Genomic DNA, 24,936 nt, shown 5'->3' on the forward strand with positions numbered 1-24,936 from the left:
AAATAATTACTAAATATAAAAAGTAAAATTTAATAGATGGAGAGGGCTAATCTGTTTTCTTCAGTTAGTTCCTATGTCCACAAGGCTCAGCGTCAACTCTATTCTTATTTTTCCAATTTATAAATCAAAACACTGAAAAAATCCCATTCCCATAAATAAATTGATGGCACCAGAAAGAAAGAAAAACAAAATCAGAACAAAATAAAGACATGCACTCAAGAGTTGTGATTTAAAAAAAAACACAACGATGCAGCCATAAATAAGTAAATTTTTAAAAAAAATAAAGTACACAACTCAATGAGTTTTAGTATATTCACAAAGTTGTTTATCAGTTTTAGAACATTTTCATCACCACAAAAAGAAACCTTGTACCCTTTAATAGTCATTCTCCATTCCTTCCAGTGCCACCTCACCCCAAAACCCAGGCAAACACTATTCTACTTTCTGTATCTATATATTTGCCTATTTGGGACATTTCATGTAAATGGAATGATACAATATGTGTTCTTTTGTGGCTGGTTTTCTTCAACTGGCATAATGTTTCCAGGGTTCATTAATGTTGTACCATGTATCAGCACTACATTCATTTTTATGGCCAAATAATATTCTTTAGTGTGGATATACCATATTTTATCTGTTCATCAATTGATGGACATATGGGCTGTTTCCATATTTTGGCTGTTGTAAATAGTGGTGCTATAAACATTCATGCACGAGTTTTTATGTGGACACGTTTTCAGTTCTCTTGAGTATACACCTAGGAGTGGAATTGCTGGGTCATATGGTATCTCTATGTTTAACTTTTAGAGGAACTGCCAAACTGTCTTCCAAAGTGGTTGTACCATTTAACATTCGCACCAGCAGTGTATAAATGTTATAATTATTCCACATTCACATCAATAATTGCTTTTGTCCATTTAAAAAAATATAGTCATTTTAGGGCTTCCCTGGTGGCGCAGTGGTTGAGAGTCCATCTGCCGATGCAGGGGACAAGGGTTCGTGCCCCGGTCCAGGAAGATCCCACATGCCGCAGAGCGGCTGGACCCGTGAGCCATGGCCGCTGAGCCTGAGGCGTCCGGGGCCTGTGCTCTGCAATGGGAGAGACCACAGCAGTGAGAAGCCCATGTACCGCAAAAAAAAAAAAAAAAAAAAATATATATATATATATATATATATATAGTCATTTTAGTGAGTGTGAAGTGGTCCCTCATTGTGTTTCTGATTTGCATTTTCCTGATAATTAGTGATACTGAGCATCTTTCCATGTTCTTATTATTGGCCTATGGTATACCTTCTTTGGAGAAATACCTATTCAAATCCTTTGCTCATTTTTAATTGGGTTGTCTTCTTACTACTGAGTAGTAAGAGATTTTTATAAAAATATATCCTGGATACCAGACACTTATCATACATAATTTGCAATTATTTTCTCCCATTCTTTTGGGAGGACCCCATGGGTTGTGGTTTTACTTTCCTCATGGTTTCACTTGAAGCAAAATTTTTTAACTATTTATTTATTTATTTGTTTATTTACTTACTTACTTACTTACTTATGGCTGTGTTGGGTCTTTGTTGCTGCGTGCGGGCTTTCTCTAGTTGCGGCGGGCGGGGGCTAATCTTCGTTGTGGTGCACGGGCTTCTCATTGCGGTGGCTTCTCTTGTTGCAGAGCACGGGCTCTAGGGGCATGGGCTTCAGTAGTTGTGGTGCATGGGCTTAGTTGCTCTGTGGCATGTGGAATCTTCCCAGACAGGGGCTCGAACCCATGTCGCCTGCATTGGCAGGCAGATTCTTAACCACTGTGCAACCAGGGAAGTCCCAAAATTTTTAACTTTAATGAAGCCTGATATCATCTAATTTTCCTTTTTCTCTTGTGCTTTTGGTGTCTTATCTAAGCAACCAAGACTTCCAATTTCACTGTACTGACAAATTTTCAAAAACAACTTTGTGGAATAACATAAGGCTACCAAATTTTAATTTCCCCTCAAAAACTAATTTTTAAAAACATTACTATCTGTTCCAGTTCCAGCCAAGATGGAGCATGACAACTATAGTCTATATCCTCCACTAATTACAACTAAAAGCCCTGAACAAGATCTACAAAGCAACAACCTGAGGACTCTGAAAAGTAAACAAAAGCAGAAAGATTGTAGTAAGTCATCAAAACATGGAGAAGTGGACTGTATGGGAATGGTGAGTATCCTGGGTTTTTTATTTCTCTTTTATCTAATGGTATTGGAAGTTTGTCTGTCTTCTGCCAAATCTCTGAATGAGGCCAAAAAGAAATGTTTGTCTAGATGATTGGCGGACGCGGGGGAGGGGGGAGTCTGGAGGATTTTTTAACAAGCTCTACCTTCACATAGATATGGAGTTCAAATTTATACCACTCGGACTTCCCTGGTGGTGCAATGGTTAAGAATCCGCCTGCCAATGCTGGGGACACAGGTTTGAGCCCTGGTCCGGGAAGATCCCACATGCCACAGAGCAACTAAGCCTGTGTGCCACAACTACTAAGCCTGCGCTCTAGAGCCCACGAGCCGCAACTATGGAGCCCGAGTGCCACAGCTACTGAAGCCCGTGTGCCTAGAGCCCATGCTCCACAGCAAGAGAAGCCACCGCAATGAGAAGCCTGCGCACCACAACAAAGAGTAGTCCCTGCTCGCCGCAACTAGAGAAAGCCCGCGTGCAGCAACGAAGACCCAAAACAGCCAAAAATAAATAAATACATGTATTTAAAGAATTTATACTACTCATGTTGTCCAAGAACTGTGAAGCTGAAAATCAAAATAAAAGTCACCAAAAGAGTGTTATCTCTTAGATATCTGGTTAAAGCAAATAGATGTAGGGCCATGGACTTCCCTGGTGGTCCAGTGGTTAAGACTTTGCCTTCCAATGCAGGGGGTGTGGGTTCAATCCCTTGTTGGGGAGCTAAGATCCCACATGCCTCGGGGCCAAAAAACCAAAACATAAAACAGAAACAATATTGTAATAAATTCGATAAAGACTTTAAAAATGGTCCACATCAAAAAAAAAAAAAGATTTAGGGCCATGTCCTCAATCCAGGTTGTACAGGATTCTAAAAGATTAACGCTAAAGATAAACTAACAATCCCAAATTACAAAGCACATGAGGAAATGTTTCATACTTAGCAAGAGTTAGGAGTACTACTAACTGCAGGATCAAATTGTTTCCAAGTACAGGAACACCTCATTTTATTGCACTTTGCAGACACTGTGTTTTTTACATACTGAAGGTTTGTGGTAATCCTGCGTCAAGCAACTCTATCAGTACCATTTTTCCAGTAGCATTTACTCACTTTGTGTTTCTGTGTCACATTTTGGTCATTCTTGCAATATTTCAAATTTTATTATTATATTTGTTATGGTTATCTGTGCTCAGTGATTTTTGATGTTACTATTGTAATTGTTCTGGGATGCCATGAACTGTGTCCATATAAGATGGCGAACTTAAACGTTGTCTGTATTCTGACTGCTCCACCAACTGGGCAGCCCCCCATCTCTCTCCCTCTCCTCAGGCCTCCCTATTCCCTGAGACCCAACAGTATTGAAATTAGCCAATTAATATCCCTACAAAGGCCTCTAAGTGTTCACCTGAAGAGTCGTATGCCTCTCACTTTAAATCAAAAGCTAGAAATAATTAAGCTTAGTGAGGAAGGCATGCTGAAAGCCAAGATAAGCTGAAAGCTAGGCCTCTTGTACCAGTTAGCCAAGTTCTGAATGCAAAGGAAAAATTCTTGAAGGAAATTAGAAGTGCAACTCCAGTGCACACATGAATGATAAGACAGTGAAACAGTCTTATTACCGATACAGAAAGTTTTAGTGGTCTGGATAGAAGATCAAACCAGCCAAAACATTCCCTTAAGCCAAAGCCTAATCCAGAGCAAGGCCCTATCTCTCTTCAATTGTATGAAGGTTGAGAGAGGTGAGGAAGCTACAGAACAAAAGTTTAAAGCTAGCAGAGATTAGTTCATGAGGTTTAAGGAAAGAAGCTGACTCCTTAACATAAAAGTGCAAGGTGAAGCAGCAAGTGCTAATATAACAGCTACAGAAAGTTTATCCACAAGATCTAGCTAAGATAATCAATGAAGGTAGCTACAATAAACAACAGATTTTCACTGTAGGCAAAACAGCCTTCTAATGGAAGAGGATGCCATCTAGGACTTTCATAGCTAGAGAGAAGTCAATGCTTCGCTTCAAAGCTTCCAAGGCCAGGCTAACTGTCTTGTTAGAGACTAATGTAGCTGGTGACATTCAGTTGAAGCCAATGCTCATTAACCACTCCTAAAATCCTAGGGCCCTTAAGAATTATGCTAAATCTACTCTTCTGTGCTCTGTAAATGGAACAACAAAGCCTGGATGACAGCACATCTGTTCACAACATGGTCTACTGAATATTTTAAGCCCACTGTTGAGGACTACTGCTCAGGAAAAAAAGATTCCTTTCAAAATATTACTTTGACAATGCACTTGGTCACCCAAGAACTCTGATGGAGATGTACAATAAAATTAATGTTTTCATGCTTGCTAATACAACATCCATTCTGCAGCCTATGGATCAAGGAGCAATTTCAACTTTTGAGTTTTATTATTTAACAAATATATTTCGTAACACTATAGCTGCCATGGTAGTGATTTCCACTGATGGATCCAGACAAAGTAAATAGAAAATCTTCTGGAAAGGATTCGCCATTCTAGATGCCATTATAAACATTTGTGATTCATGGGGAAAGGTCAAAATATCAACATTAATAGGAGTTTGGAAGGAGTTGACTTCAACCCTCGTGGATGACTTTGAGGGGTTCAAGACTCCAGTGGAGGAAGTAACTGCAGATGTGGTAGAAAGAGCAAGAGAACTAGAACTGGAAGCAGAACCTAAAGATGGAACTGAACTGCTGCAATCTCATGATAAAACTTTAATGAATGAAGAGTTGCTTCTTATAGATGAGCAAAGAAAGTGGTTTCTGGAGAGGGAATCTACTCCTGGTGAAGATGCTGTGAAGACTGTTGAAATGACAACGAAAGATTTAGAATATTAAGCTTAGTTGATAAAGCAGCAGTAGGGTTTGAGAGGATTGACTCCAAATTTGAAAGAAGTTTTACTGTGGGTAAAATGCTATCAAAATAGCACTGCATGCTAAAGACAAATTGTTCGTAAAAGGAAGATTTAATTAATGGGACAAACTTCTATCTCATCTTATTTTAAGAAAATGCCACAGCCACCCCAACCTTCAGCAACAACCTCCCTGATCAGTCTGGAGGCATCAAAATCGAGGCAAGACCCTCCACCAGCAAAGACATTATTATGATTTGCTGAAGGCCCAGACAATGGTTAGCATTTTTTAGCAATGAAGTATTTTTAATTAAAGTACTTATATTGTTTTTCAGACATAATGCTATTACACACTTAATAGACTACATTATAAACGTACTTTCATATGCACTGGGAAAACAAAAAATTTGTGTGACTCACGTTATTGTGATACTTGCTTTATTGTGATGGTCTGGAACTAACCTACAATATCTCTTTAGGTATGCCTATAACTTGCCTGCTTCCCGTAATAAAGCTCAACAAGATTTATACTATCATAAAAATATCTAGCACTCAACAATGTAAAATTCACAACACTTGGCATCCAATGAAAGACGATGAGGCCTGGAAAGAGGCAGGAAAACATGATCCATACGGGGGAGATAACCAACTGAAACTGACCCAGAAGTGACACAGATACAAGAATTAGCAGAGAAGGACATTAAAAGAGTGAGTAAAATTATATTTCATATGCTCAAAAAGCTAATCAGAGACACAGAACACAAAAATGATCCAAATCAAACTTCCACAAATAAAAATTGCAAAATCAGACGTGAAAACTATACAAGATGGTGTCAGTCCATTTGGGCTGCTGTAACAAAAACAGCATAAACTGGGTGGCTTATAAACAACAAACATTTATTTCTCACAGTTCTGGAGGCTGGGAGGTCCAAAATCATAGCACCAGCATACTCAGTGTCTGGTAAGAGCCCACTTCCTCATAAATGGCTCCTTTCTCACTGGAATCTTAAATGGAAAGGGGTGAGGGAGTTCTCTCTCAGGCATCCTATATAAAGGCACTAATCCCAATCATCAGGACTCTGCCCTCATGATGTAATCACCTCCAAAGACCCCACCTCCTAATACCATCACCTTGGTGGTTAGAATTTCACTGTATGAATTTGGGGTCGCGGAACACAAATATTCAGCTTATAGCAGATGGGATTAACAGAAGATCAGACACTGCAGAACAAAAATTAATGAACTTGAAGTCACAGCAATACAAAACATTCCAAAATGAAACACAGACCAAAAAAAACTTTTTATTTTTTAAATTTAAAAATTTTTTTAACATCTTTATTGGAGTATAATTGCTGTACAATGGTGTGTTAGTTTCCATTTACAACAAAGTGAATAAGTTATACATATATATATATGTTCATATCTCTTCCCTCTTGCATCCCCCTCCCTCCCACCCTCCTTATCCCAGCCCTCTAGGTGGTCACATAGCATCGAGCTGATCTCCCTGTACTATGCAGCTGCCTCCCACTAGCTAGCTATTTTACATTCGGTAGTGTTTATATGTCCATGCCACTCTCGCACTTTGTCACAGTTAACCCTTCCCCCTCCCCGTATCCTCAAGTCCATTCTCTAGTAGGTCTGTGTCTTTATTCCTGTCTTGCCCTTAGGTTCTTCAGGACCTTTTTTTTTTTTCCTTTTCTTAGATTCCATATATATGTGTTAGCATATGGTATTTCTTTTTCTGATACTGACTTACTTCACTCTGTATGACAGACTCCAGGTCCATCCACTTTACTACAAATAACTCAATTTCGTTTCTTTTTATGGCTGAGTAATATTCCATTGTATATATGTGCAACATCTTTATCCATTTATCTGTTGACGGACACTTAGGTTGGTTCCATGTTCTGGCTATTGTAAATAGAGCTGCAATGAACATTTTGGTACATGACTCTTTTTGAATTATGGTTTTCTCAAGGGTATATGCCCAGTAGTGAGTCGTACGGTAGTTCTATTTTTAGTTTTTTAAGGAACCTCCATACTGCTCTCCATAGTGGCTGTATCAATTTACATTCCCACCAACAGCGCAAAAGTGTTCCCTTTTCCCCACACCATCTCCAGCACTTATTGTTTGTAGATTTTTTGATGATGGCCATTCTGACCGATGTGAGATGATATCTCATTGTAGTTCTGATTTGCATTTCTCTAATGATTAATGATGGTGAGCATTCTTTCATGTGTTTGTTGGCAATCTGTATGTCTTCTTTGGAGAAATGTCCATTTAGGTCTTCTGCCCATTTTTGGATTGGGTTGTTTGTGTTTTTGATATTGAGCTGCATGAGCTGCTTGTACATTTTGGAAATTAATCCTTTGTCAGCTGCTTCATTTGCAAATATTTTCTCCGCTTCTGAGGGTTGTCTTTTGGTCTTGTTTATGGTTTCCTTTGCTGTGCAAAAGCTTTTAAGTTTCATTAGGTCTCATTTCTTTATTTTTGTTTTTATTTCCACTTCTCTAGGAAGTGGGTCAAAAAGGATCTTGCTCTGATTTATGTCACAGACTGTTCTATGTTTTCCTCTAAGAGTTTGATAGTGTCTGGCCTTACATTTGGGTCTTTAATCCATTTTGAGTTTATTTTTGCATATGGTGTTAGCGACTGTTCTAATTTCATTCTTTTACATGTAGCTGTACAGATTTCCCACCATTACTTATCGAAGACGCTGTCTTTTCTCCATTGTATATTCTTGCCTCCTTTATCAAAGATAGGGTGACTGTATGTGTGTGGCTTTATTTCTGGGCTTTCTATCCCGTTCCAGTAATCTATATTTCTGTTTTTGTGCCAGTACCATACTGTCTCGATTACCGTACCTTTGTAATATACTCTAAAGTCAGGGAGCCTGATTCCTCCAGCTCCAGTTTTCCTTCTCAAGATTGTTTTGGCTATTTGGGGTCTTTTGTGTTTTCATGCAGATTGTGAATTTTTTTGTTCTAGTTCTGTGAAAAATCCCATTGGTAGTTTGATAAGGATTGCATTGAATCTGTAGATTGCTTTGGGTAGTAGAGTCATTTTCACAATGTTGATTCTTCTAATCCAAGAACATGGTATATCTCTCCATCTATTTGTATCATCTTTAATTTCTTTCATCAGTGTCTTATAATTTTCTGCATACAGGTCTTTTGTCTCCTTAGGTAGGTTTATTCCTAGGTATTTTATTCTCTTCGTTGCAATGGTAAATGGGAGTGTTTTCTTAATTTCACTTTCAGATATTTCATCTTCAGTGTATAGGAATGCAAGAGATTTCTGTGCATTAATTTTGTATCCTGCTACTTTACCAAATTCATTGATTAGCTCTACTAGTTTTCTAGTAGCTTCTTTAGGATTCTCTGTGTATAGTGTATATCATCTGCAAACAGTGACAGCTTTACTTCTTTTCTGATTTGGATTCCTTTTATTTCTTTTTCTCTTCTGATTGCTGTGGCCAAAATTTCCAAAACTATGTTAAATAATAGTGGTGAGAGTGGGTAACCTTGTCTTGTTTCTGATCTTATTGGAAATGGTTTCATATTTTCACCATTGAGGACGATGTTGGCTGTGGGTTTGTCATAACACAGCCTTTATTATGTTGAGGTAAGTTCCCTCTATGCCTATATTCTGGAGGATTTTTTATCATGAATCAGTGTTGAATTCTGACGAAAGTTTTCTCTGCATCTATTGAGATGATCATATGGTTTTCCTTCTTCCATTTGTTAATATGGTGTATCACATTGATTGATTTGCATACGTTGAAGAATCCTTGCATTCCTGGGATAAACCCCACTTGATCATGGTGTATGATCCTTTTAATGTGCTGCTGGATTCTGATTGCTAGTATTTTGTTGAGGATTTTTGCATCTATGTTCATCAGCGATATTGGCCTGTAGTTTTCTTTCTTTGTGAAATCACTGTCTGGTTTTGGTATCAGGGTGATGGTGGCCTCATAGAATGAGTTTGGGAGTATTCCTCCCTCTGCTATATTTTGGAAGAGTTTGAGAAGGTTAGGTGTTAGTTCTTCTCTAAATGTTCGATAGAATTCGTTTGTGAAGCCATCTGGTCCTGAGCTTTTGTTTGTTGGAAGATTTTTAATTACAGTTTCAATTTCAGTGCTTGTGATTGGCCTGTTCATATTTTCTATTTCTTCCTGGTTCAGTCTCAGAAGGTGGTGCATTTGTACGAATTTGTCCATTTCTTCCAGGTTGTCCATTTTATTGGTATATAGTTGCTTCTAATCTCTCATGATCCTCTGTATTTCTGCGGTATCAGTTGTTACTTCTCCTTTTTCATTTCAAATTCAATTGATTTGAATGCTTCCTGGACCTGAATAACTATTTCCTTCCTTAGGGAAGTTTTCAACTATAATCTCTTCAAATATCTTCTCAGTCCCTTTCTTTTTATCTTCTTCTTCTGGGACCCCTATCATTCGAATGTTGGTGCGTTTAATATTGTCCCAGAGGTCTCTGAGACTGTCCTCAATTCCTTTCATTCCTTCTTCTTTATTCTGGTCTGCAGTAGTTATTTCCACTATTTTATCTTCCAGGTCACTTATCTGTTCTTCTACCTCAGTTATTCTGCTATTGATCCCTTCTAGAGAGTTCTTAATTTCATTTATTGTGTTGTTCATCATTGTTTGTTTGCTCTTTAGTTCTTCTACGTCCTTGGTAAACGTTTCTTGTATTTTCTCCATTCTATATCCAAGATTTTGCATCATCTTTACTATCATTATTCTGAATTGTTTTTCAGGTAGACTGCCTATTTCCTCCTTATTTGTTAGGTCTGGTGGGTTTTTACCTTGCTCCTTCATCTGCTGTATGTTTCTCTATCTTCTCATTTTGCTTAATTACCATATTTGGGGTCTCCTTTTCGTAGGCTGCAGGTTCATAGTTCCCATTGTTTTTGTTGTCTGCCCTCAGTGGCTAAGGTTGGTTCCGTGGGTTGTGCAGGCTTCCTGGTGGAGGGGACTAGTGCCTGTGTTCTGGTGGATGAGGCTGCATCTTGTCTTTATGGTGGGCAAGTCCACATCTGGTGGTGTGTTTTGGGGTGTCTGTGACCTTATTATGATTTTAGGCAGCCTCTCTGCTAATGTGTGAGGTTGTGTTCCTGTCTTGCTAGTTGTTTGGCATAGGGTGTCCAGCACTGTAACTTGCTGGTCGTTGAGTGGAGCTGGATTTTGGCATTGAGATGGAGATCTCTGGGAGACTTTCACTGTATGATATTACATGGAGCTGGGAGGTCTCTTATGGACCAATGTCCCGAACTTGGCTCGCCCACCTCAGAGGCACAGCCCTGACACCTGGCTGGAGCACCAAGAACCTGTCATCCACATGGCTCAGAATAAAAGGGAGAAAGAAAGAAAGAAAAAGATTTTTAAAAATGAAATAAAATAATATAAAGTTATTAAAATAAAAAATAAGTATTAAAAAAATTTTAATAAAAAAAGAAAGAAGAGAGCAACCATACCAAAACACAAATCCACCAATAACAAGTGCTAAAAACGATATTAAAAAAAAAGAGAGAACGGACAGCAGAACCCAAGGACAAATGTAAAAGCAAAGCTATACAGACAAAATAACACACAGAAGCATACACATACACACTCACAAAAAGAGAAAAAAGGAAAAATATATATATATTGTTGCTCCCAAAGTCCACCTCCTCAATTTGGGATGATATGTTGTCTATTCAGGTATTCCACAGATGCAGGGTACATCAAGTTGATTGTGGAGATTTAATCCGCTGCTCCTGAGGCTGCTGGGAGAAATTTCCCTTTCTCTTCTTTGTTCGCACAGTTCCTGGAGTTCAGCTTTGGATTTCGACCCGTCTCTGCGTGTAGGTCGCCTCAGGGCGTCTGTTCTTCACTCAGACAGGACGGGGTTAAAAAAGCAGCTGATTCGGGGGCTCTGACTCACTCAGGTCGGGTGGAGGGAGGGGTACAGAATGCAGGGCAAGCCTGCGGCGGCAGAGGCCAGTGTGACGTTTCACCAGCCTGAGCTGTGCTGTGTGTTCTCCCGGGGAAGTTGTCCCTGGATCATGGGACTCTGGCAGTGGCAGGCTGCACAGGCTCCTGGGAAGGGAGGTGTGGAGAATGACCTGTGCTTGCACACAGGCTTCTTGGTGGCTGCAGCAGCCTTAGTGTCTCATGCCCGTCTCTGGGGTCTGCACTGACAGCCGCGGCTCACACCCGTCTCTGGAGCTCTTATAAGCGGCACTCTTAATCCTGTCTCCTCACGCAGCAGGAGACAAAGAGGCAAGAAAAACTCTCTTGCCTCTTCAGCAGCTCCAGACTTTTTCCTGGACTCCCTCCCGGCTAGCTCTGGTGCACTAGCCCCCTTCAGGCTGTGTTCACGCAGCCAACCCCAGTCTTCTCCCTGGGATTCAGTAAAGCCAGAGCCTCAGCTCTCAGCCACAACCCACCCTGGCGGGTGAGCAGACAAGCCTCTCGAGCTAGTGAGTGCTGTCGGCACCGATCCTCTGTGTGGGCTCCACTTTGCCTTCCGCACCACTTGCTGTGCTCCCCTCCGTGGCTCCAAAGCTTCCCCCCTCCGCCACCTGCAGTCTCCACCCAAGAAGGGTCTTCCAAGTGTGTGGAAACCTTTCCTCCTTCACAGCTCCCTCCCACTGGTGCAGGTCCCATCCCTATTCTTTTGTCTCTGTTTTTTCTTTTTTCTTTTGCCCTACCCAGGTACGTGGGGAGTTTCTTGCCTTTTGGGAGGTCTGAGGTCTACCAGCATTCAGTAGGTGTTCTGTAGGAGTTGTTCCACATGTAGATGTAATTCTGATGTATTTGTGGGGAGGAAGGTGATCTCCATGTCTTACTCTTCCGCCATATTGAAGCCTGCCCCCCAAAATCTTTTTAAATGTAAACAGCATAAGTGAACTGTGGGAATGACTTCAAACAACCTAATATATGAGTAATTAGCATCTGTGGGTGAAGCAGAAAAAAATATTTCAAAAAATACTGGAACTTTCCAAACATGATGAAAGCCATGATCCCAGAGATTCAAGATGCTCAAAGAGCCCCAAGCACAAGAACCAAAGAAAATTACTTCAAAGTACATCATCAACAAACTGCTCAAAACCAGTGATAAACAGAAAATCCAAATATTAGCCAGAGAAAAAGGACATGTTACATAAAGAACAAAAATAAGGATTGCATCATATTTATTATCAGAAACAATGTAACAGGAAAACTGTGAACAATATCTTTAAAATTCTCAAAGAAAGAAAAGCTCTCCATTTCAAATTCTATACCCAGAAAAAATATCATTCAAAAACAAACGGGGGACTTCCCTAGTGGCGCAGTGGTTAAGAATCCGCCTGCCAATGCACAGGACACGGGTTCAAGGCCTGGCCCAGGAAGATCCCACATGCCATGGAGCAACTAAGCCCATGTGCCACAACTACTGAGCCTGCGCTCTAGAGCCTGCTCGCCACAACTACTGCAGCCCGCATGCCTAGAGCCTGTGCTCCGCAACAAAGAGAAGCCACTTCAGTGAGAAGCCTGCACACTGCAACAAAGTGTAGCCCCCGCTCGCCACAACTAGAGAAAGCCCACACACAGCAACGAAGACCGAACACAAGTCAAAAGAATAAAAAAATAAATGGTGTACCTTACACCCATTAGCATGTCTACTATCAAAAAATAATAAGTGTTTGCAAGGATGTGGAGAAATTGAAACCCTTGTATACTTTTGGCTGAAATTTAAAATGGTGCAGCTGTTACGGAAAAAACAGTAGTGTGTTTCCTCAAAAAAATTAAAAATAGAATTGCAATATGATCCGGAAGTTCCATTTCTGGGTTTATACCCCCCAAAAATTGAGATCAGGGAACCAAACAGCTATTTGTACACCCACATTCACAGCAGCATTATTCACAATAGCCGAAGGTGAAAACAACCAACATGTGCATAAATGGCTGAATGTATAAGCAAAATGTGGTATATACATACAGTGGAATATTATTCAGTCTTAAAAAGAAAGGAAATTCTGACACATGTTATAACATGGACGAACCTTGAGGACATTATGCTATGTGAAATACACCAGTCACAGAAGTACAAATACTGTTTTATTTTACTTATATGAGATATCTAGAGTAGTCAGATTCATAGAGACTGAAAGTAGAATGGTGGTTTCCAGGAACTGGAAGAGAGAGGAATAGGGAGTTATTATATAATGGGTACAGAGTTTACATTTTACAAGATGAAGAGTTCTGGAGAAGAATGTTGGAGATGGTTTCACAATATGAATGTACTCAAGGCCACTATACTGTATAGTTAAAAACAGTTAAGATGGCAAATTATATGCTATGAAAAATTTAACAATATGAAAGTAGGAATAGCTATATTCATATCAGATAAAGTAGACTGTACATCAAAAAAATAATTACCAGGGACAGAAAGGGACATTATAGAATGATAAAAGGGTCAATCTACCATGAAGAAATAGTAACTCTAAATACGTATGCACCAAACAAAAGAGCTGTAAAATATCTGAAGTAAAAAATTACCGAAATAAAAGGGGAAACAGACAAATCCACAATTATAGTTGGAAATTTAAACATCCCTACCTTCAAAAATTCATAGAACTAGACAAAAACTCAGCAAAGATATAGAAGATCTCAACATCATCAATCAACAGGATCTACAGCTGATCCTTGAACAACAAGGGTTTGAATTGTGCAGGTCCACTTATATGTGGATTTTTTTCAATAAATACTACAGTACTACATGATCCATGGATATGGAACTACGGATACGACTGGCCCACTATAAAGTTATACGTGGCTTTTCAACTGTGCAGGGTGTCGACCCATGTTGTTCAAGGGTCAACTGTAATTGACATTTATACAACACTCCACCCCAAAAGAGCTGAATACACTTTTTTTTTCCCAAGTGTCCACAGGACATTTACCAAGATATATTATATCCTGGGCCATAAATCAAACCCTGTTAAAAAGATGAAAAGACAGCTTTCAGACAGGGAGAAAATATTTGCAATCCATATATGTGACAAACAACTCTTATCTAGAATATCTTATTTTATCAAACTCAACAGTAGAAGTTGAGCAATCCAAGTATGAAATGCACAAGCCTTATGAAGAGACATTTCACCAAAGAGTAGCACCTGCAAAGGTGTTCAACATCATTAGCCAGTAGTAAAGTATAAATTAAAATCACTACATACCTATTAGAACAGCTAAAATATGAAAACAGGGACAATGACAAATGCCAGCAAGAAGGAAAAGAAACTAAAACTCTCATACATTGTTGGTAGGAATGCAACATGGTACAGCCAATCTGGTAAACAGTTTGACAATTTCTTAAAAACAAAATAGCCCAACAACTGTACACCTAGTCATTTATCCAGGAAAATGAAAACTTACATCCAACACAAAAACCTATACACAAATACCATAGCAGCTTTACTCATAATAGCCAAAATCTGAAAACAACCAATATTTCCTTTAGTAGGTGAATGGTTAAACACACTGTGATACCATCCATACCATTCACCACTCAGTGATAAAAGAAACCAAGTATTAATGCACACAAAAACTTGAATGGATTTCAAAGGCATTATGCTAAGTGAAAAAAGCTAATCTTCTAAAAGTCATAAACTGTATGATTCCATTTATATAATATTCTTGGACTGACAAAATTATAGAGATGAAGAATAGTGTTTGCAAGGGCTTAGGGATGGTGGGGGTGGAGCAGGTATGGGTGTGCATATAAAGGGGTAGTATGAGGAAAATCTTTGGGGTGATGGGATAGTTACATGCATTTACACATGGGATAAAATGGCATAAAGCTATACACATAAAATGTACCAATGACAATCTGCTGTTTTTGATGTATTATAGTAATGCAGCAGTTAACCATCAGAGGAAACTTCGTAAAGGGTACATGGGACTTCTTTGTACTATTTGGAGAGGGGAGGGGGGTGTTAAAATTTTCTTCTGAATCTATTGCTTTTATTTAATTTTAATTTTTTTCTTTGTACCATTTTTGCAACTTCCTGTTACTCTATAAGTATTAAAAATAAAAAGTTTTTAAAAAAATAATGTGAAATAGGGACTTCCCTGGTGGTCCAGTGGCTGAGCCTCCACACTCCCAATGCAGGGTCCCTGGTTCAATCCCTGGTTGGGGAACTAGATCCCACATGCATGCCGCAACTAAGAGTTTGCATGCCGCAACTGAAGAACCCACATGCTGCAACAAAGATCGAAGATCCCGCGTGCCACGACTAAGACCCAGTGCAGCCAAATAAATATATTTTTTTAATAATGTGAAATAAAGACATTTTCAAAGACACAAATGCTGAAATAAGTCATCACCAATAGACCAGCACTACAAAAAATGTTAAAAGGTGTAAATGATGGTTAATTTTATATGTCAACTTGACTGGGCCACAGGGTACCCAGATATTTTGTCAAACATTATTCTGGTCTTTCTGTGAGAGTGTTTCTGGATGAGATTAACATTTAAATCAACAGACTGGGGCTTCCCTGGTGGCGCCGTGGTTAAGAATCCACCTGCCAATGCAGGGGAAACAGGTTCGAGCCCTGGTCCGAGAAGATCCCGCATGCCGCAGAGCAAATAAGCCCATGCCCCAGAGCTACTGAGCCTGTGCTCTAGAGTCCGTGAGCCACTAGGGAAAGCCTGCATGCAGCAACGAAGACCCAATGCAGCCAAAAATAAATAAGTAAGTAAATAAATTTATAAATAAATAAATAGACAGACAGACAGGTAGACTGGGTAAAGCAGATTGCCCAGCATGTGGGTGGGCCTTACCCAATGAGTTGAAGGCCTGAACAGAACAAAAAAGCTGACCCTCCCCTGAGTCACAGAGAACTCTTCCTGACTGACTGCTTTTGAGCTGGACATCAGCCTTTTCCTGCATTCGGACTGGAACTGAAACACTGGCCCTTCTTGTGTTTCAGGCCTGCCAGCCTTTGGACTGAAACTACATCATTGGCTCTCCTGGTTCTCAGGCCTTTGGACTCAGACTGGAACCATACCATCAGCCTTCCTGAGTCTCTGTCTTGCCAACTCATCCTGCAGATCTTGAGACTCACCAGCCTCCATAACTGCATGAGCCAATTCTTCATAATAAGTCTCTTTGGATAATCCCAAAATAATGTTCTTCAGGCAGAAGAAAAATAACAAAGGGAAATTTGGATGTATACAAAGGAATAACAATTACTTGAAATGGTAACTACATGTGTAAATGCATAAGTTTTTTTCTTATTTGTATCTCTTTTAAAATAAAATTGACAATTTAAACAAAAATAATAACATAGTATTGTGGATTTTATAACATATGTAAAAGTAAAACATATGACCACAGTAGCATAAAGGCCAGGCTGGGAGATATAAAAGTACACTATTATGACATATGAAGGTAGACCAAGATAAGGTATATAGTATAAGCCCTAAAGAAACCAGTAGAATAGCAAAACAAAGAGTTACAACTAATAAGCCAACAGAAGAAATAAAACTGAATCTAAAAAATTATTCAAATATGTAATGTGACACAGCCTCTATGATCACTCTCCTTTTTCAGTATTTCCCTGAGTAGTCTGTTTATTCCTCCAGATGATCCTGCAAATATTTTCATAATACTCCTCCTTTTTTAAATAAATAAATAATTTATTTATTTATCTTTGGCTGCATTGGGTCTTTGTTGCTGCATGCGGGCTTTTCTCTAGTTGCGGAGAGTGGGGGCTACTCTTTGTTGTGGTGCACAGTCTTACTGCAGTGGCTTCTCTTGTTGTGGAGCACGGGCTCTAGGCATGTGGGCTTCAGTAGTTGTGGCTTGCAGGCTCAGTAGCTGTGTCACAGGGCTTATTTGCTCCACGGCATGTGGGATCTTCCCAGACCAGAGCTCAAATCCTTGTCCCCTGCATTGGCAGGCATATTCTTAACCACCGTGCCACCAGGGAAGTCCGTATTTTCATAATATTTCAATATGGATTCTTCAGGAGGTTAGAATAAAAACTACATTGGACTCATAAATTGTTTTGAAGAAAAACTTACTTAAATACAAACTTACAAAAGAAGGCAGAAAAAAAAGAAGAAAAGGGGAATAAAGAATATGCAGGACAAATAAACAATAACAAGGTGATAGACTCAAACTTAACCACATCAATAATCACATCAAATGTAAATATTCTAAACACCCCAGTCAAAAGACTGAGATTGTCAGAGTGGGTAAAAAAGCAAAACCCAACTGTATGCAGCTTACAAGAGATGCACTTTAAACATAAAGACGTAAACAGGAAAACAGAACAAGATACACCATGCTAACGCTAGTCAAAAGAAAGCTAAAGTAACTATATCAATAAAAGATAAAGTAGATTTAAGAGCAACTATGGTATATATCCATACAATAAGATATTACTGAACCCTGGGAATAAACTACGCACACACACAACATCTCAGAATAACTGTACTGAATGCTGAATGAAAGAAGCCATTCAAAACTAGAGTACATTCTCTATGATTCCATCGGTATAAAACTCTAGAAAATGCAAACTAATCTATGAAAGCAGATCAGCTGTTACCTAGGGAAGAGTGGGAAAGAGGGGTGACAAAAGGGTGTGAAGAAACTTTGAGGAATGATGTATATATTCAGTATCCTAGTTGTGGTGATTGTTTCATAGATATACACACATGTCAAAACTCATCAAATTTTTTACTTTAAATATGGGTAGTTTATTGTATGTTAATTATACCTAAACAAAACTGTTAAAAGATAATTAAGAGTAATGAATTATGTCAGTGGCAAAATAGGAATACAAAAACCCTGATAAATCCTGATAACAAATGAATAAATCAATAAGTAAATAAATAAATATTAAATAAATGGGAGAAGGGAGAGCTCTTGCTTACAGTAGAATGCTGAGTGCCAACTGGTAAATATGAAGGGAGTGCTACAGTTAGAAAATGATTGTTTGGCAACCATCGTAAGATTGATTCAGGCAAGAACACTAATTCTTAAGGAAATTTTTAATAAAAAGCAGGGTGTATGCATAATTTTAAAGTGTTTATTGGTTGTAAGGGAAAAAATGGTTAATATACAGTGAAGATATACACTTTTGAACAGGTTATCAGTATTATCACCAATGAGGAGCAGACGGACATCAGGGGCCTCCAAATGTGATGCCCTGAGAAGGGACACAATATCACTCATGCAGTATTCCAGTCACAAATGCATAATATGAGTCTAATCACAAGGAAACATCAGATAAATCTCAAATGAAGAATTTTCATTTAAAACAAGGTAAGGAGCTAATGTATTCTTCCAAAATATCAATGACACAAAAGTCAAAAGAAAGGCTACAGAAATGTTCCAGATTACAGGGGACTAAAGAGACATGTCACAAAAATGCAATACCTAATCCTAGACTGATTAATCCTATATTGGAGAGCAAAACATGCTATACAGTTCGTTACTGAGTGTATATAACATATATTATTATTATAGATATCAATATATATTACCCTCAATAAGATGAATGTATGAATTATATTTCCTCAATAATACAGAGAAAGAGAGAATGCACAAAATGTTAATAACAGGTGATTCTGGTTGAAGTAAATAGATGAGTATTCTTTGAACTATTCTTATTTTTTCAATCTTTCTCTAGGTTTGAAATTGTTTACAAATAAAACTCTTTTAAGTGTATATTGCCACTGAAATCCTAATGCACCCAGTTCATCGATGTCCAGGGTCAATAATTAGGCTATTAAATGTGATATGTCAGGAGTAATGCAGATGGACAATTATTGTTATAAAAACTGCAACTTCTGTATCCAGTGAACAAAGGGACATGCTGACAAGAAGCCATGTAGCTAGTATGCAGCCTCCTCCATTGTCTTGGATCCTATTTTTTATTTAGACTTGCATCTTAGCAAATGCAAAAAAAAAGGATGCAGCTTTTGAAAATGTTCATGTGTATTAATATTTTAAAATTTAAACATTTAATATAAAAGAAGTTTTTCAGCATTAAAAAACCCCATCCACGTGACATAAATTTCACGAAAATATAATTCAAGTAAATGGTTTCTTTGGGCAATTTAATATTCTGATAAATTCAACTATTCACTTTCATGCTTCTCATCTTGTTGAAAAAAATCTTTTGAAAATGTATCAGGGACTTCCCTGGTGGTGCAGTGGTTAAGAATCTGCCTGCCAATGCAGGGGACAAGCGTTCCATCCCTGGTCTGGGAAGATCCCACATGCCATGGAGCAATAAGCCCGTGTGCCACAACTACTGAGCCTGTACTCTAGAGCCCGCGAGCTACAACGACTGAGCCCACGTGCTACAACTACTGAAGCTGCATGCCTAGAGCCCGTGCTCTACAACAAGAGAAGCCACAGCAATGAGAAGCCCGCGCACCACAATGAAGAGTAGCCCCTGCTCACCACAACTAGAGAAAGCCCGCGCCCAGCAACGAAGACCCAATGCAGCCAAAATAAATAAAAATTTTTAAAAATGTATCACTATATTTAATCGCCTTATAGAGTAAAACACATTGATCCTAATTGAATCTCTTAAAACAGTCATCAGCCTATCAATATTCCTTATCCAGGAGTATAGAGGTATTGCATGTATGTATGTATGTATGTATATGTGTATGTATGTATGTATGAGCATCAGCTGAAAGTGAACGACTGATGTTGGTTTTTTTAAACTAAATCCCATTATCTGCCTATTTTATCATTTCCTTCTTTATCCTAAAATTTACTCACATCAGAGAACCTTTTCTCTTTTGTGCGAAAGAAAATTTTTTTCAAAAATATCTGTTGTCAGAGGTATAAGTATACTTTATTCTTCCTTTCTGTGCTGCAGAAGAGACTGCAACAATCTTGTTTTAATAAAAAAACAAACAGGAATACTGGAGCAAATGTCTACACTGGATTTCAAAATGTGAATCAATACTTTCAAAATTTCATTAAGCTAATTTTCAAAAGTAAAAACCTCTTATACCTTGTTTGCTAGGTTTACAGCGCTGAGAGCCTTATAATATTCTTTGCCGTCCCAATCCATATAAGCAGTGGCTAGTAACCGTAGAACTTTAGCCTATAATTAAAAATAGAAAAAACACACACACAGCTGAGGGTTAAACTGCAATACAACAGCTGACTAGCACTTACACAGTGACAGGCATTTCTCAAACCTCAGTCATAATTATGAAATAGCATTTCCTTAAGCAACCACATAGTCTTGGGATATGTCTCATCATTATGCTACCCACACCAAATACCATCTGAGAATTTTACAGTAATAGCTTATTTAAATTTAATATAATTGTGTTAATATACTTATTTTCTTAACAGTGTTTTAGTGGTAAAGTACTTAATCATCACCACTTTAAAAATAAGGAAATTAAAGCACAGCAATATTTAATGTAATCATCTTACCACCTACTGTTTAGGTAGCATTATATTAGGCCTCCACCAAAAGAAATAAATTGAAAGACATAATCCCTCTCTCAAAGACTTTATAGCCTAGTTGAGATTAACCAATTGGACCAAGGGCACATATACCACCATTTCACTAGGAGCAGATATACTTTCCTATAGACAAGATTTCTCCCAACTCAACCAAGTTTTAAAATTAATAAAGTATTTAGTAATTAAGTCAGTTTCTCCAGCCAGATCTACATTGATAAGGGGAATAACTCCACTTAGCACAGACTTATTTAACTACAGATTCACATTTTGAAAGTAGGAGGCCTATTTCAATGAAGATTCTATTCTGCCTCTAAGTATAATGAGGACAGTAGGATCAGGCGAAGGTGTTCTTCTAACTTAAAAAAAAATGTTAAGCACATTAGGGCTCTGCGAACCTTAGAGAAATGACATTTAGGGTGTGAGAGCTTTGAGATTTTAATTAAAAAACTAAGATGGATATAATGTACTTAATATCATTATTATTATTGTGGAGCAACTCTCAACTTATAAACTTCCCCAGAGGACTCTGATGGAGTAAATATGGCATCTCTGAGAAAGACTGTAGCTATTTCATAAGAGTAAAAGGGTCAAATAATCATAAAGATAAAACAAAATGGATGAACCTCAAAACTATTATGTTAAGCAAAAGAAGCCAGACATAAAACAGTACATACTGCATGATTTCATTTATACACAGTTCAAGATAAGCCAAAAATATTCTACAGCAATAAAAGTCAGAATAGTGGTTTTATCATGGGGGTATGAATGGCTATTAACTGGAAAGGGGCCAAGGTAACTTTTGAGGGTGATGGAAAGTTCTGTATCTTGATCTGTGTGGTAGTTACAAAACTATATAGATAAATTGAAACTCATCAGGCTGTACAATTTTAAGATTTGTGCAATTTAGTCTGTGTGTGTATATATATGTGTGTGTGTGTATATATATATATATATATATATTTATTTATTTATTTAAGTTATACCACAATAAAACACTTCTAGCATGAAAGAAAAACTATTTCATAATCTTCTCCATACCTTGCAATATGAATATTATATTTCAATCACGCTTAAATCCTATCTTCCATCCTCATTTCCTCCTCCAGACGTCTTCTCATCTAGATCCCTTGCCTCGTATTCCCTTCTCCCTCCCCTTTTAACTGTATGAACCCCATCTGCTTTTCGAAGCCTATCTCCTACCAAAAGTCTTCTTCAACTATTCTAGTCAACATTAATATTCCCCTTTTCTGCATGCCCTTGCGTATACTTCAGTTTAGTACCACACAGTTTATCACTTATTTTTCCCAAACTGTTTCACTTGTACTCATTTGTTTTAATCTTTTTTTGAAATTTTAATAAAAGTATAAAATACATACAAAAAAGTTCCAAAATCTCTATGGTACAACTCTGAATTTTCACACAGTGAGCACACATATGTTAACAACACAGAAATCAAAAAACAGAACATTAGTCTCATCTCACATCTCTTTTCAGACACTATTCCAAACAAGGGTAACCAATTATCTGACTTCCAACACCATGTATTAGTTCTACCTGCTTTTGGCATTCACATTTATGGAACCATACAGTATGTACTACTTAGTATTTTGCTCTGTTTGTTCAACATTATATGTGAGAACATCCATATTGTTACAATTATTGTAGTCTATTCTCATTGTTATATGGTATTCTATTATATGACACTATCATAATATATTTTCATTATTTTTACTTGTGATAAAGTACACATAACATAAAATTGACCATTTTAACCATTTTTAAGTGTATGGTTCAGTAGCATTAAGTATATTCACACTGTTGTGCAACCAGCACCACCGTACATCTCCAGAACTCTTTTAATCTCACAAAATTGAAACTCTCCACCCATTAAACAATAGCTCCCCATGTTCTCCTCCCTCCAAACCTCTGCAACCACCATTCTATTTTCCGTCTCTATGAATTTGACTACCCAACATATCTCACTGAACTGGAATCATACAGTATGTCTTTTTGTGAATAGCTTATTTCACTTAGCATAATGTCCTCAAGGTTCATCTATGTTGTAGCATGTGTCAGAATTTCCTTCCTTTCATGGCTGAATAATATTCCATTGGATTCACCTGTATTAGTTTCATCCTTTAAACATAAGCTATTTAAGGGTAGAGGCCACATTTTATATTTGTCTTTTTTTCCCCATCTACCACATTGTTAGATATATTGATATATATATACGTGTGTGTATATACATATAAATATATGTATACATGTGTGTGTGTGTGTATGTATTCAGTTACATTTTGAGTGATATACTGTAATAATGGTAAGAAGCAAAGACGGATATTCAAAAAAATTCCATTCTGCTATGGTATGTATTAAATTAGTTTTATATCAGATTTATTTACATAATCACATTTTACTTGATTAAATATTAAAATTAACTTCCATACCAAGCATGTTCTATCTGGGTGGTTACAGAAACCGAGAATATAAGCTAAAACTTATAGAGCCAAACATTGTCCTAAGCACTTTACATGTATTAATTAATTCATGGGTACAAGAATCTACCTGGAGGATAGATTCTATAAATATATCAACTTTACAGAAACTAATGCACTGAGATATTAAATGATGTGCCCAGTGAATAATCTGCTCACAAATGGAGGGACAGACTATCATAATTTTATTACAATAACATAAACTGTATTTCTTCAACCTACTTCTGCAATATTTAACATATTCCTTACCAGCATGCGTGGCCGAACATACTGCTTATCCATCTTCCCAGTATCATAGCTTTGTCTATCATTAAAAAAGGAAAAAATACATATAAATACATATTTATTTCAAATTATATATATATTTTCAAGACTACATATTACTAAGAAGACATGTTATAATTATACTTAGTTACAACTTTTCTATTTTGCACTACAACATATTATTAGCCAATTGATACATAAAAATCAATTACATAAAGCAATACTTTCTAACTTTAGAAAACCACAGAGATAGCCTCCATCCACCAGAGGGCAGACAGCTGAAGCAAGAAGAACTACAATCCTGCAGCCTGTGGAACAAAACCCACATTCACAGAAAGATAGACAAGATGAAAAGGCAGAGGGCTATGTACCAGATGAAGGAACAAGATAAAACCCCAGAAAAACAACTAAATGAAGTGGAGACAGGCAAACTTCCAGAAAAAGAATTCAGAATAAAGATAGTGAAGATGATCCAGGCCCTCGGAAAAACAATGGAGGCAAAGATCGAGAAGATGCAAGAAATGTTTAACAAAGAACTAGAAGAATTAAAGAACAAACAAACAGAGATAAACAATACAATAACTGAAATGAAAACTACACTAGAAGGAATCAATAGCAGAATAACTGAGGCAGAAGAACGGATAAGTGACCTGGAAGACAGAATGGTGGAATTCACTGCCATGGAACAGAATAAAGAAAAAAGAATAAAAAGAAATGAAGACAGCCTAAGAGACCTCTGGGACAACATTAAACGCAACGACATTCGCATTATAGGGGTCCCAGAAGGAGAAGAGAGAGAGAAAGGACCCGAGAAAATATTTGAAGAGATTATAGTCAAAAACTTCCCTAACATGGGAAAGGAAATAGCCACCCAAGTCCAGGAAGTGCAGTGAGTCCCATACAGGATAAACACAGGGAGAAACAGGCTGAGACACATAGTAATCAAATTGGCAAAAATTAAGGACAAAGAAAAATTATTGAAAGCAGCAAGGGAAAAACGACAAATAACATACAAGGGAACTCCCATAAGGTTAACAGCTGATTTCTCAGCAGAAACTCTACAAGCCAGAAGGGAGTGGCATGATATACTTAAAATGATGAAAGGGAAGAACCTACAACCAACATTAATCTACCTGGCAAGGATCTCATTCAAATTTGATGGAGAAATCAAAAGCTTTACAGACAAGCAAAAGCTAAGAGAATTCAGCACCACCAAACCAGCTTTACAGCAAATCCTAAAGGAACATCTCTAGGCAGGAACCACAAGAGAAGGAAAAGACCTACAATAACAAACACAAAACAATTAAGAAGATGGTAATAGGAACATACATATCGATAATTACCTTAAATGTAAATGGATTAAATGCTCCAACCAAAAGACATAGACTGGCTGAATGGATACAAAAACAAGACCCGTGTATATGCTGTCTACAAGAGACCCATTTCAGACCTACGGACACATACAGACTGAAAGTGAGGGGATGGAAAAAGATATTCCATGCAAATGGAAATCAAAAGAAAGCTGGAGTAGCAATACTCATATCAGATAAAATAGACTTTAAAATAAAGAATGTTACAAGAGACAAGAAAGGACACTACATAATGATCAAGGGATC

General features: G+C 37.7%; 1 protein-coding gene across 1 annotated transcript in view; it reads right to left on the reverse strand.

Annotated features, from left to right (window-relative positions):
- The window catches only part of LOC309796202 (testis-expressed protein 11-like), a gene marked incomplete at both ends in the record, with an annotated part of 235,507 nt that overhangs the window by 103,345 nt on the left and 107,226 nt on the right, over positions 1-24,936 (reverse strand). Inside the window, 2 exons of the mRNA XM_082609260.1 lie at positions 20,095-20,187; positions 23,306-23,360. Of these exons, the coding sequence (XP_082465386.1) occupies positions 20,095-20,187; positions 23,306-23,360 (148 nt within the window). The remainder of the gene's footprint in view (positions 1-20,094; positions 20,188-23,305; positions 23,361-24,936) is intronic.

This window comes from Mesoplodon mirus (genome assembly GCF_964341445.2).
Source record: "Mesoplodon mirus genome assembly, chromosome: X".
Taxonomy (NCBI): domain Eukaryota; kingdom Metazoa; phylum Chordata; class Mammalia; order Artiodactyla; family Ziphiidae; genus Mesoplodon; species Mesoplodon mirus.